Source organism: Salvelinus fontinalis, chromosome 10, assembly GCF_029448725.1.
Source record: "Salvelinus fontinalis isolate EN_2023a chromosome 10, ASM2944872v1, whole genome shotgun sequence".
NCBI lineage: Eukaryota > Metazoa > Chordata > Actinopteri > Salmoniformes > Salmonidae > Salvelinus > Salvelinus fontinalis.
The window spans coordinates 40,034,111-40,046,401 of NC_074674.1; the positions used below are offsets into that span (position 1 = coordinate 40,034,111).

At 47.0% G+C, this 12,291-nt stretch overlaps 1 protein-coding gene across 1 annotated transcript in view; it reads left to right on the forward strand.

Annotated features, from left to right (window-relative positions):
- The window catches only part of grik1a (glutamate receptor, ionotropic, kainate 1a), a 101,030-nt gene that overhangs the window by 18,965 nt on the left and 69,774 nt on the right, over positions 1–12,291 (forward strand). The window contains exons 2-5 of the mRNA XM_055936809.1: positions 1,016–1,183; positions 2,802–2,896; positions 4,003–4,165; positions 9,895–10,076. Of these exons, the coding sequence (XP_055792784.1) occupies positions 1,016–1,183; positions 2,802–2,896; positions 4,003–4,165; positions 9,895–10,076 (608 nt within the window). The remainder of the gene's footprint in view (positions 1–1,015; positions 1,184–2,801; positions 2,897–4,002; positions 4,166–9,894; positions 10,077–12,291) is intronic.

A 12,291-nucleotide genomic window follows, 5' to 3' on the forward strand; every position in this document is an offset into this window, starting at 1 on the left:
TTTCACAAATAACGAAATAATTGGTTTCTGGCTTCGTTGCATAATTAACTGTCTACATCCCCTCCTTCTCATCAGTTAATTGTTCTCTCTTTACCTTCTTCTTTTCTTCACTCTGTTGTTTATTTTTTAAATCTCTAACTCAAGTGATGGCTTTGTTTCTATGTATTTATTTATTACGGGTGAACTATTTAACTATCTATCTTTTTCCCTCTCTCTCCCTCTCCCCTTCTTTCCTCTCTCCCCTTCTCCCCTCTCTTCCCCTCTCTCTCCCTCTCCCCTTCTCCCCTCTCTCCCCTTCTCTCTCCCTCTCCCCTTCTTTCCTCTCTCCCCTTCTCCCCTCTCTTCCCCTCTCTCTCCCTCTCCCCTTCTCCCCTCTCTCCCCTTCTCTCTCCCTCTCCCCTTCTCTCTCCCTCTCCCCTTCTTTCCTCTCTCCCCTTCTCCCCTCTCTTCCCCTCTCTCTCCCTCTCCCCTTCTCCCCTCTCTTCCCCTTCTCTCTCCCTCTCCCCTTCTCCCCTCTCTTCCCCTTCTCTCTCCCTCTCCCCTTCTCCCCTCTCTCCCCCTCTCTCTCCCTCTCCCCTTCACCCCCCTCTCCCTTTCTCCCCTCTCTCCCCTTCTCCCCTCTCTTCCTCTCCCCTCTCTCCCCTCTCTCCCCTCTCTCTCCCTCTCTCTCCCTCTCCCCTTCTCCCCTTCTCCCCTCTCTCCCCTCTACCCCTCTCTCCCCTCTACCCCTCTACCCCTCTCTCCCTCCTCCCTCTCCCCCTCTCTCCCTCCCCCCGTCTCTCCTTCTCCCCTCCCCCCCATCTCTCCCTCTCTCCCCTTCTCCCCTCTCTCCCTCCTCCCTCTCCCCCTCTCTCTCCCTTTCCCCTCTCTTCCTCTCCCCTTTTCCCTCTCCCTCTCCCCTCTCTCCCCTTCTCCACTCTCTCTCCCTCTCCCCTTCTCCCCTCTCTCCCCTCTACCCCTCTCTCCCTCCCCCTCTCTCCTTCTCCCCTCTCTCCCCTTCATTTCCTCCCTCCAGGTGGTATCTTTGAGACTCGTGAGAGTGAGTTGGTGAGTGTAGAGGAGTTGGCCTTTAAGTTTGCAGTGAGCAACATCAACAGGAACCGGACCTTAATGCCCAACACCACTCTGACCTACGACATCCAGAGGATCAACCTCTTCGACAGTTTCGAGGGCTCCAGGAGAGGTAACACCGGGGGGGATGCAATAGTTGTACAGCAGATTAATATTCAGCCAATTCAAAAATGCGCCCAAAACCACCACTGCTTTGTCTTTATTTTCGCTTTTTCATCCCCTCTCTTTCCCTCTCCTTTCCTTTCCTTCCCTCTCCTTTCCTTCCTTCCCTCTCCTTTCCTTCCTTCCCTCTCCTTTCCTTCCTTCCCTCTCCTTTCCTTCCTTCCCTCTCCTTTCCTTCCTTCCCTCTCCTTTCCTTCCTTCCCTCTACTTTCCTTCCTTCCCTCCTTTCCTTCCTTCCCTCTCCTTTCCTTCCTTCCCTCTCCTTTCCTTCCTTCCCTCTCCTTTCCTTCCTCCCCTCTACTTTCCTTCCTTCCCTCTCCTTTCCTTCCTTCCCTCTCCTCTCCTCTCCTTCCCTCTCCTTTCTTCCCCTCTCCTCTCCTTCCTTCTCCTTTCCTCCCCTCTCCTTTCCTCCCCTCTCCTTTCCTTCCCTCCCATTACCTCCTCTCTTCTCCTCTCTCCCCACTCCTCTCATCCCCTCACCCCCTCACCTCTCCTCCCCCTCTCTTCTCCTCATTCTCCTCCTTTCCTCCCACCTCCCAACACCCCACTCCTCTCATCCCCTCCCTCCCCCTCTCTTCTCCTCATTCTCCTCCTTTCCTCCCGCCTCACCCCACTCCTCTCATCCCCTCCCCCTCCCCCCTCACCTCTCCTCCCCCTCTCCTCTCCTCTCCTCATTCTCCTCCTCCCCCTCTCCTCACCCCACTCCTCTCCTCTCCTCTCCTCACCCCACTCCTCTCCTCCCCTCACCCCACTACCCTCCTCCCCTCACCCCACTCCCATCTCCTCTCCTCTCCTCACCCCACTCCTCTCCTCTCCTCACCCCACTCCTCTCATCCCCTCCCCCCTCACCTCTCCTCCCCCTCTCCTCTCCTCATTCTCCTCCCCTCCTCCCCTCACCCCACTCCCCTCTCCTCTCCTCATTCTCCTCCTCCCCCTCTCCTCACCCCACTCCTCTCCTCTCCTCACCCCACTCCTCTCCTCCCCTCACCCCACTCCCCTCCTCCCCTCACCCCACTCCCCTCTCCTCTCCTCATTCTCCTCCTCCCCCTCTCCTCACCCCACTCCTCTCCTCTCCTCACCCCACTACCCTCCTCCCCTCACCCCACTCCCATCTCCTCTCCTCTCCTCACCCCACTCCTCTCCTCTCCTCACCCCACTCCTCTCCTCCCCCTCCCCCTCACCTCTCCTCCCCCTCTCCTCTCCTCATTCTCCTCCCCTCCTCCCCTCACCCCACTCCTCTCCTCCCCTCACCCCACTCCTCTCCTCCCCTCACCCCACTCCCCTCCTCCCCTCACCTCTCCTCCCCCTCTCCTCTCCTCATTCTCCTCCTCCCCCTCTCCTCTCACCCCACTCCCCTCTCCTCTCACCCCACTCCCCTCTCCTCTCACCCCACTCCCCTCCTCCCCTCACCCCACTCCCCTCCTCCCCTCACCCCACTCCTCTCTTCCCCTCACCCCACTCCCCTCCTCCCCTCACCCCACTCCCCTCTCCTCACCCCACTCCTCTCCTCCCCTCACCCCACTCCCCTCCTCCCCTCTCCCCACCCCACTCCCCTCTCCTCTCCCCAGTGTGTGACCAGTTGGCTCTGGGCGTCTCGGCAGTGTTTGGTCCGTCCCACAGCTCCTCAGTCAGTGCTGTCCAGTCCATCTGTAACGCCCTGGAGGTGAGAGAACATCACATTTACATTCATATACTTATTATACTGATGTTTTTACAGACATACTTATTATACTGGTGTTTTTACAGACGTACTTATTATACTGGTGTTTTTACAGACGTACTTATTATACTGGTGTTTTTACAGACATACTTATTATACTGGTGTTTTTACATTCATATACTTATTATACCGGTGTTTTTACAGACGTACTTATTATACTGGTGTTTTTACAGACATACTTATTATACTGGTGTTTTTACATTCATATACTTATTATACCGGTGTTTTAACAGACGTACTTATTATACTGGTGTTTTTACAGACATATACTTATTATACCGGTGTTTTGACATTCATATACTTATTATACTGGTGTTTTTACATTCATATACTTATTATACCGGTGTTTTTACAGACATATACTTATTATACCGGTGTTTTGACATTCATATACTTATTATACTGGTGTTTTTACATTCATATACTTATTATACCGATGTTTTTACAGACATATACTTATTATACCGGTGTTTTGACATTCATATACTTATTATACTGGTGTTTTTACATTCATATACTTATTATACCGGTGTTTTTACAGACATATACTTATTATACCGGTGTTTTTACAGACATATACTTATTATACCGGTGTTTTGACATTCATATACTTATTATACTGGTGTTTTTACAGACATACTTATTATACCGGTGTTTTTACAGACATATACTTATTATACCGGTGTTTTGACATTCATATACTTATTATACTGGTGTTTTTACATTCATATACTTATTATACCGGTGTTTTTACAGACATACTTATTATACCGGTGTTTTTACAGACATACTTATTATACCGGTGTTTTTACAGACGTACTTATTATACTGGTGTTTTTACAGATATACTTATTATACCGGTGTTTTTACAGATGTACTTATTATACCGGTGTTTTTACAGACGTACTTATTATACCGGTGTTTTTGATTGTTACAGATTATCCTGACCAACATCTATACGTTGTGTTTACAACATTATGAGGTAGGGGAAGAAATAGAAATGAGAATACAATAAAACATTTTAAATTGTATTGTTCGTCCCGACTAAGGTCCCCCACATCCAGACGCGCTGGAAACACCCGTCAGTGGACAACAGAGACACATTTTACATCAATCTCTACCCAGAATACACTGCGATCTCCAGAGCCATACTGGACATAGTGACCTTCTTCAAGTGGAAGAGCCTAACGGTGGTCTACGAGGATAGCACAGGTAGGAACACACACACACACACACGCGCGCACACACACACACGCGTACAGACACACACACACACACACACACGCGTACAGACACACACACACACACACACGCGTACAGACACACACACATGCGCACAGACACACACACGCACACACGCGTGTACATTGCCATCTCCATACTGGACATAGTGACTACACACACACACGCACACGCACACACGCACACACACACGCACACACACACACACACACACACTTCTTCAATGGGGGGGTTTATACTCCTGTCTATAGTCCTGTCTATAGTCCTGTCTATAATCCTGTCTATAGTCCTGTCTATAGTCCTGTCTATAGTCCTGTCTATAGTCCTGTCTATAGTCCTGTCTATAGTCCTGTCTATAGTCCTGTCTATAATCCTGTCTATAGTCCTGTCTATAATCCTGTCTATAGTCCTGTCTATAATCCTGTCTATAGTCCTGTCTATAATCCTGTCTATAGTCCTGTCTATTGTCCTGTCTATATTCCTGTCTATAGCCCTGTCTATAATCCTGTCTATAATCCTGTCTATAGTCCTGTCTATAATCCTGTCTATAGTCCTGTCTATAATCCTGTCTATAGTCCTGTCTATAGTCCTGTCTATAGTCCTGTCTATAGTTCTGTCTATAGTCCTGTCTATAATCTTGTCTATAGTCCTGTCTATAATCTTGTCTATAGTCCTGTCTATAATCTTGTCTATAATCCTGTCTATTGTCCTGTCTATATTCCTGTCTATTGTCCTGTCTATAATCCTGTCTATAGTCCCGTCTATAGTCCCGTCTATAGTCCTGTGCATTGTCCTGTCTATAATCCTGTCTATAGTCCTGTCTATAGTCCTGTCTATAATCCTGTCTATAGTCCTGTCTATAATCCTGTCTATAGTCCTGTCTATAATCCTGTCTATAGTCCTGTCTATAATCTTGTCTATAATCCTGTCTGTAGTCCTGTCTATATTCCTGTCTATAGTCCTGTCTATAATCCTGTCTATAGTCCTGTCTATAATCCTGTCTATAATCCTGTCTATAATCCTGTCTATAATCCTGTCTATAGTCCTGTCTATAATCCTGTCTATAGTCCTGTCTATAGTCCTGTCTATAGTCCTGTCTATAGTCCTGTCTATAATCCTGTCTATATTCCTGTCCATCTTCCTGTCTATACTCCTGTCTATAGTCCTGTCTATACTCCTGTGCACTGTCCTGTGTTTGTGAGAATGAGTAACAATTTGTATATTTTTCCCGGACAGCAGATAGATGCATATGTCCAGTTAGATTCATGTTTTCCTATTGACTGAATGATTCTCCATCTGCCCAATGCAATCCCTACACACACACACACACACACACACACACACACACACACACACACACACACACACACACACACACACACACACACACACACACACACACACGCACACACACGCACTCTTCTGGTAGCAGAAATGTCATGGTGGATGAATGATGTTGTTTATTCTTCTGTATTATTTATTGGGGGGGGGGGGGGGGGGGGGGGTAAAATCTGTAGGTAGATAACCATGTGTATGTGACAAATAAAATTTGATTTGATCATGCAATCACAAGTGAATTATACCAAAACACAGTTTAGCTTGTTGTTAATCCACCTATCGTGTCAGATTTTGAAAATATATTTTACAGCGAAAGAAAATCCAAGCTTTTGTGAGTGTAGCTTTCAATGCTACAACAGTTAGCCTTATATTAGCTTGGTCCCGAAAGTCATAAAAGCAATAAAATTCATCGCATACCTTTGATAATCTTCGGATGTTTCCACTCACGAGACTCCCAGTTACACAACAAATCTTATTTTTGTTCGATAAATCGATAAATCACAAAAAAAACGCCATTTGGGTTGCGCATTATGTTGAGAAAACAAAAGCCGTGTTCCGTTCGACAAATTCCAAAAAAGTATCCGTAAATTATTAATTCGTAGAAACATGTCAAATGTTTTTTTATAATCAATCATCAGGTTGTTTTTAACAAACTTAATCAATAATATTTCAAACGGACCATAACCTATTCTGTAAGAGAGAAACGGAAAATGGTGAGCCCCTCTGTCGCGCGCAGGAAATATTCAGAGGACACATGACTACTTTTAAAAAATGTCGCTCATTTTTCAAAATAAAAGCCTGAAACTATGTCTAAAGCCTGGTCACAGCCTGAGGAAGCCATTGGAAAAGGAATCTGGTTAATACCCCTTTAAATGGAGGTTAGACGGGCCAGGAAACACCGTTTTTTATTTATTTTAAATATCACTTCCGGGTTACATTTTCTCAGGGTTTCGCTTGCATTGTTAGACAATATTTTGACAGTTTTGGAAACTTTGGAGTGTTTTCTATCCTAATCTGTAAATTATATGCATATTCTACGATCTGGGCCAGAGAAAATGTCTGTTTACGTTGGGTACGTTATTTTAAAAAAAATCTGACCCCTAGCGCTAAGAAGTTAAACAAATCAAAATATATTTTATATTCTTCAAAGTAGCCATCCTTTGCCTTGATGACGGCTTTGCCTTACAACAGGCCTACAACAGGCCTACAAGCCCTCAGTCCAGCTTCTCTCAGCCTATTGCGGACAGTCTGAGCACTGATGGAGGGATTGTGCGTTCTTGGTGTAACTCGGGCAGTTGTTGTTGCCATCCTGTACCTGTCCCGCAGGTGTGATGTTTGGATGTACCGATCTGTTGCCGGTGTTGCTACACGTGGTCTGCCACTGTGAGGACGATCAGCTGTCCGTCCTGTCTCCCTGTAGCGCTGTCTTAGGCGTCTCACAGTACGGACGTTGCAATTTGTTGCCCTGGCCACATCTGCAGTCCTCATGCCTAAGGCAAATTCACGCAGATGAGCAGGGACCCTGGGCATTTTCTTTTGGTGTTTTTCAGAGTCAGTAGAAAGGCCTCTTTAGTGTCCTAAGTTTTCATAACTGTGACCTTAATTGCCTAACGTCTGTAAGCTGTTAGTGTCTTAACGACCGTTCCACAGGTGCATGTTCATGAATTGTTTATGGTTCATTGAACAAGCATGGGAAACAGTGTTTATACCCTTTACAATGAAGATCTGTGAAGTTATTTGGATTTTTACGAATTATCTTTGAAAGACAGGGTCCTGGAAAAGAGACGTTTCTTTTTTTGCTAATTTTATGTACGTATGTACTTTATAAATAACTATTCATTCAGTGTTTATCCCATTGAGATATGTACTGTATAAATAACTATTCATTCAGTGTTTATCCCATTGAGATATGTACTGTATAAATAACTATTCATTCAGTGTTTATCCCATTGAGATATGTACTGTATAAATAACTATTCATTCTGTGGTGCATCGTTTCTATATGAGGGGCTTGTTGTGTGCGTGCGTCAGTAGCAGAGGTCACCCAGCCTCTACCATCTGTTCTCTAAGTGGCGTCCAACAGATTTTCACTTGGTTCTCTAGTCTGAGCCAACATGGGTGCCACGACATTGGTCTGAGTGAGAGACACACACACACACACACAGAGAGATACACACAAAAACCCTACATAATCATGAGAAAGCAAAAAATATAATTACTTGACACATTGGAAAGAATTAACAAAAAAACTGAGCAGACTAGAATGCTATTTGGCCCTAAACAGAGAGTACACAGTGGCAGAATACCTGACCACTGTGACTGACCCAAACCTAAGGAAAGCTTTGACTATGTACAGACTCAGTGAGCATAGCCTTGCTATTGAGAAAGGCCGCCGTAGGCAGACATGGCTCTCAAGAGAAGACAGGCTATGTGCACACTGCACACAAAATGAGGTGGAAACTGAGCTGCACTTCCTAACCTCCTGCCCAATGTATGACCATATTAGAGACACATATTTCACTCAGATTAGACAGACCCAATTTGAAAACAAATCACATTTTGATAAACTCCCATATCTACCGGGTGAAATACCAAAGTGTGCCGTCACAGCAGCAAGATCTGTGACCTGTTGCCAGAAGAAAAGGGCAACCAGTGAAGAACAAACACCATTGTAAATACCACCCATATTTACGTTTATTTATTTTCCCTTTTGTACATCGTTACAACACTGTATATATACATACTATGATATTTGAAATGTCTTTATTCTTTTGGAACTTCTGTGAGTGTAATGTTTACTGTTCATTTTTATTGTTTATTTCCCTTCTGTTTATTATCTATTTCACTTGCTTCGGCAATGTTAACATATGTTTCCCGTGTCAATAAAGCCATTTTGAATTGAATTGAATTGAGAGAGAGAGAGACAGAGACAAAGTGAGAGACCGAGAGAGAGAACATTCTTCAAGATGAATCTGTGGTCATTGTTCTTATTGCATGTAGGAACGTTTAATTCAGACACAATGTGTGCATCCCCAAATGCCACCCTATCCCCTACATAGTGCAATGCGTTATGGTCCCTATATAGTGCACTATATAGGGGATAGGGTGCCATAGGGCTCTGGTCTAAAGTAGTGCACTATATAGGGAATATGGTGGCATTTGGGATGCAAACACAAACAATTCCTGGGTAAAATATGAATATGGAAACTCAGCTGGGTACAACCATGGAACCTCAGCTGGGTACAACCATGGAACCTCAACTGGGTACCATGGAACCTCAACTGGGTACAACCATGGAACCTCAGCTGGGTACAACCATGGAACCTCAGCTGGGTACAACCATGGAACCTCAGCTGAGTGCAACCATGGAACCTCAGCTGAGTACAACCATGGAACCTCAGCTGGGTACAACCATGGAACCTCAGCTGGGTACAACCATGGAACCTCAACTGAGTGCAACCATGGAACCTCAGCTGGGTACAACCATGGAACCTCAGCTGGGTACAACCATGGAACCTCAGCTGGGTACAACCATGGAACCTCAGCTGGGTACAACCATGGAACCTCAACTGAGTGCAACCATGGAACCTCAGCTGGGTACAACCATGGAACCTCAGCTGGGTACAACCATGGAACCTCAGCTGGGTACAACCATGGAACCTCAACTGAGTGCAACCATGGAACCTCAGCTGGGTACAACCATGGAACCTCAGCTGGGTGCAACCATGGAACCTCAGCTGGGTACAACCATGGAACCTCAGCTGGGTACAACCATGGAACCTCAGCTGGGTACAACCATGGAACCTCAGCTGGGTACAACCATGGAACCTCAACTGGGTACAACCATGGAACCTCAACTGGGTACAACCATGGAACCTCAACTGGGTACAACCATGGAACCTCAGCTGGGTACAACCATGGAACCTCAGCTGGGTACAACCATGGAACCTCAGCTGGGTACAACCATGGAACCTCAGCTGGGTGCAACCATGGAACCTCAGCTGGGTGCAACCATGGAACCTCAGCTGAGTACAACCATGGAACATCAGCTGAGTGCAACCATGGAACCTCAGCTGAGTGCAACCATGGAACCTCAGCTGGGTACAACCATGGAACCTCAGTTGGGTACAACCATGGAACCTCAGCTGGGTACAACCATGGAACCTCAGCTGGGTACAACCATGGAACCTCAGCTGGGTACAACCATGGAACCTCAGCTGGGTACAACCATGGAACCTCAGCTGGGTACAACCATGGAACCTCAGCTGGGTACAACCTCAGGCAGGGATACTGTTTAGAGTTCTCCAGTATAGAACTACTAGGTCTAACCATACTATATTGTGTGATATGTTGTGTTCCAGGTCTGATGCGAATGCAGGAGTTGATCAAGGCTCCGTCTAAGTTGAACCTGAAGATCAGGATCCGGCAGCTTCCACCTGGAGAGATTGACGCCAGACCTCTTCTGAAGGAGATGAAGAAAGACAAAGAGTTCTACATCTTGTTTGACTGCTCCTACCGGACCTCCGCAGAGATACTCAAACAGGTACCACCTTAACCCGTAGCCCTGACCCTAACCCTCCGCAGAGATACTCAAACAGGTACCACCTTAACCCGTAGCCCTGACCCTAACCCTCCGCAGAGATACTCAAACAGGTACCACCTTAACCCGTAGCCCTGACCCTAACCCTCCGCAGAGATACTCAAACAGGTACCACCTTAACCCGTAGCCCTGACCCTAACCCTCCGCAGAGATACTCAAAAAGATACCACCTTAACCCTGACCCTAACTCTGACCCTGACCTTAACTCTGACTCTAACCTTAACTCTGACTCTAACCTTAACTCTAACCCTGACCTTAACTCTAACCCTGACCTTAACTCTGACCCTGACCTTAACTCTAACACTGACCGTAACTCTGACCCTGACCTTAACTCTGACCCTGACCGTAACCCTAACCCTGACCCTGACCTTAACTCTGACCCTAACCTTAACTCTGACCCTAACCTTAACTCTGACCTTGACCCTAACCCTAACCCTGACCCTGACCTTAACTCTGACCCTGACCGTAACTCTGACCCTGACCGTAACTCTGACCCTGACCGTAACTCTGACCCTAACCTTAACTCTGACCCTGACCGTAACTCTGACCCTAACTCTAACACTGACCGTAACTCTGACCCTGACCTTAACTCTGACCCTGACCTTAACTCTGACCCTGACCCTAACTCTAACACTAAACCTAACCCTACCACTCTGGCACCGAGATACTCAGCTAGCACAGGACCATAGCTTTTGTGGAAATAGCTAACGCGGCTTTGTAGGGTGATAGCTAACGCGGCTTTGCTGAGTGATAGCTAGCACGGCTTTGTGGAGTGATAGCTAGCACGGCTTTGTGGAGTGATAGCTAACGCGGCTTTGTGGAGTGATAGCTAGCACGGCTTTGTGGAGTGATAGCTAACGCGGCTTTGTGGAGTGATAGATAACGCGGCTTTGTGGAATGATAGCTTACGCAGCTTTGCGGAGTGATAGCTAGCACGGCTTTGTGGAGTGACAGCTAACGCGGCTTTGTGGAGTGATAGCTAACGCGGCTTTGTGTAGTGATAGCTAATGCGGCTTTGTGGAGTGATCGCTAATGCAGCTTTGTGGAGTGATCGCTAATGCAGCTTTGTGGAGTGATCGCTAATGCAGCTTTGTGGAGTGATCGCTAATGCAGCTTTGTGGAGTGATCGCTAATGCAGCTTTGTGGAGTGATCGCTAATGCGGCTTTGTGGAGTGATTGCTAATGCGGTTTTGTGGAGTGATCGCTAATGCGGTTTTGTGGAGTGATCGCTAACGCCGCTTTGTGGAGTGATCGCTAACGCCGCTTTGTGGAGTGATCGTTAACGCGTCTTTGCAGGGTGATAGCTAACGCGGCTTTGCGGAGTGATAGCTAGCGCGGCTTTGCGGAGTGATAGCTAGCACGGCTTTGTGGAGTGATAGCTAACGCGGCTTTGTGGAGTGATAGCTAACGCGGCTTTGTGGAGTGATAGCTAACGCGGCTTTGTGGAGTGATAGCTAACGCGGCTTTGTGGAGTGATAGCTAACGCGGCTTTGTGGAGTGATAGCTAACGCGGCTTTGTGGAGTGATAGCTAACGCGGCTTTGTGGAGTGATAGCTAACGCGGCTTTGTGGAGTGATAGCTTACGCGGCTTTGTGGAGTGACAGCTAGCACGGCTTTGTGGAGTGATAGCTAACGCGGCTTTGTGGAGTGATAGCTAACGCGGCTTTGTGGAGTGATAGCTAACGCGGCTTTGTGGAGTGATAGCTAACGCGGCTTTGTGGAGTGATAGCTAATGCGGCTTTGTGGAGTGATCGCTAATGCGGCTTTGTGGAGTGATCGCTAATGCGGCTTTGTGGAGTGATCGCTAATGCAGCTTTGTGGAGTGATCGCTAATGCAGCTTTGTGGAGTGATCGCTAATGCAGCTTTGTGGAGTGATCGCTAATGCGGCTTTGTGGAGTGATCGCTAATGCGGCTTTGTGGAGTGATCGCTAATGCGGCTTTGTGGAGTGATCGCTAATGCGGCTTTGTGGAGTGATCGCTAATGCGGCTTTGTGGAGTGATCGATAATGCGGCTTTGTGGAGTGATCGCTAATGCGGTTTTGTGGAGTGATAGCTAATGCGGCTTTGTGGAGTGACCGCTAACGCGGCTTTGCGGAGTGACAGCTAACGCGGCTTTGTGGAGTGGTAGCTAACGCAGCTTTGCGGAGTGGTAGCTAA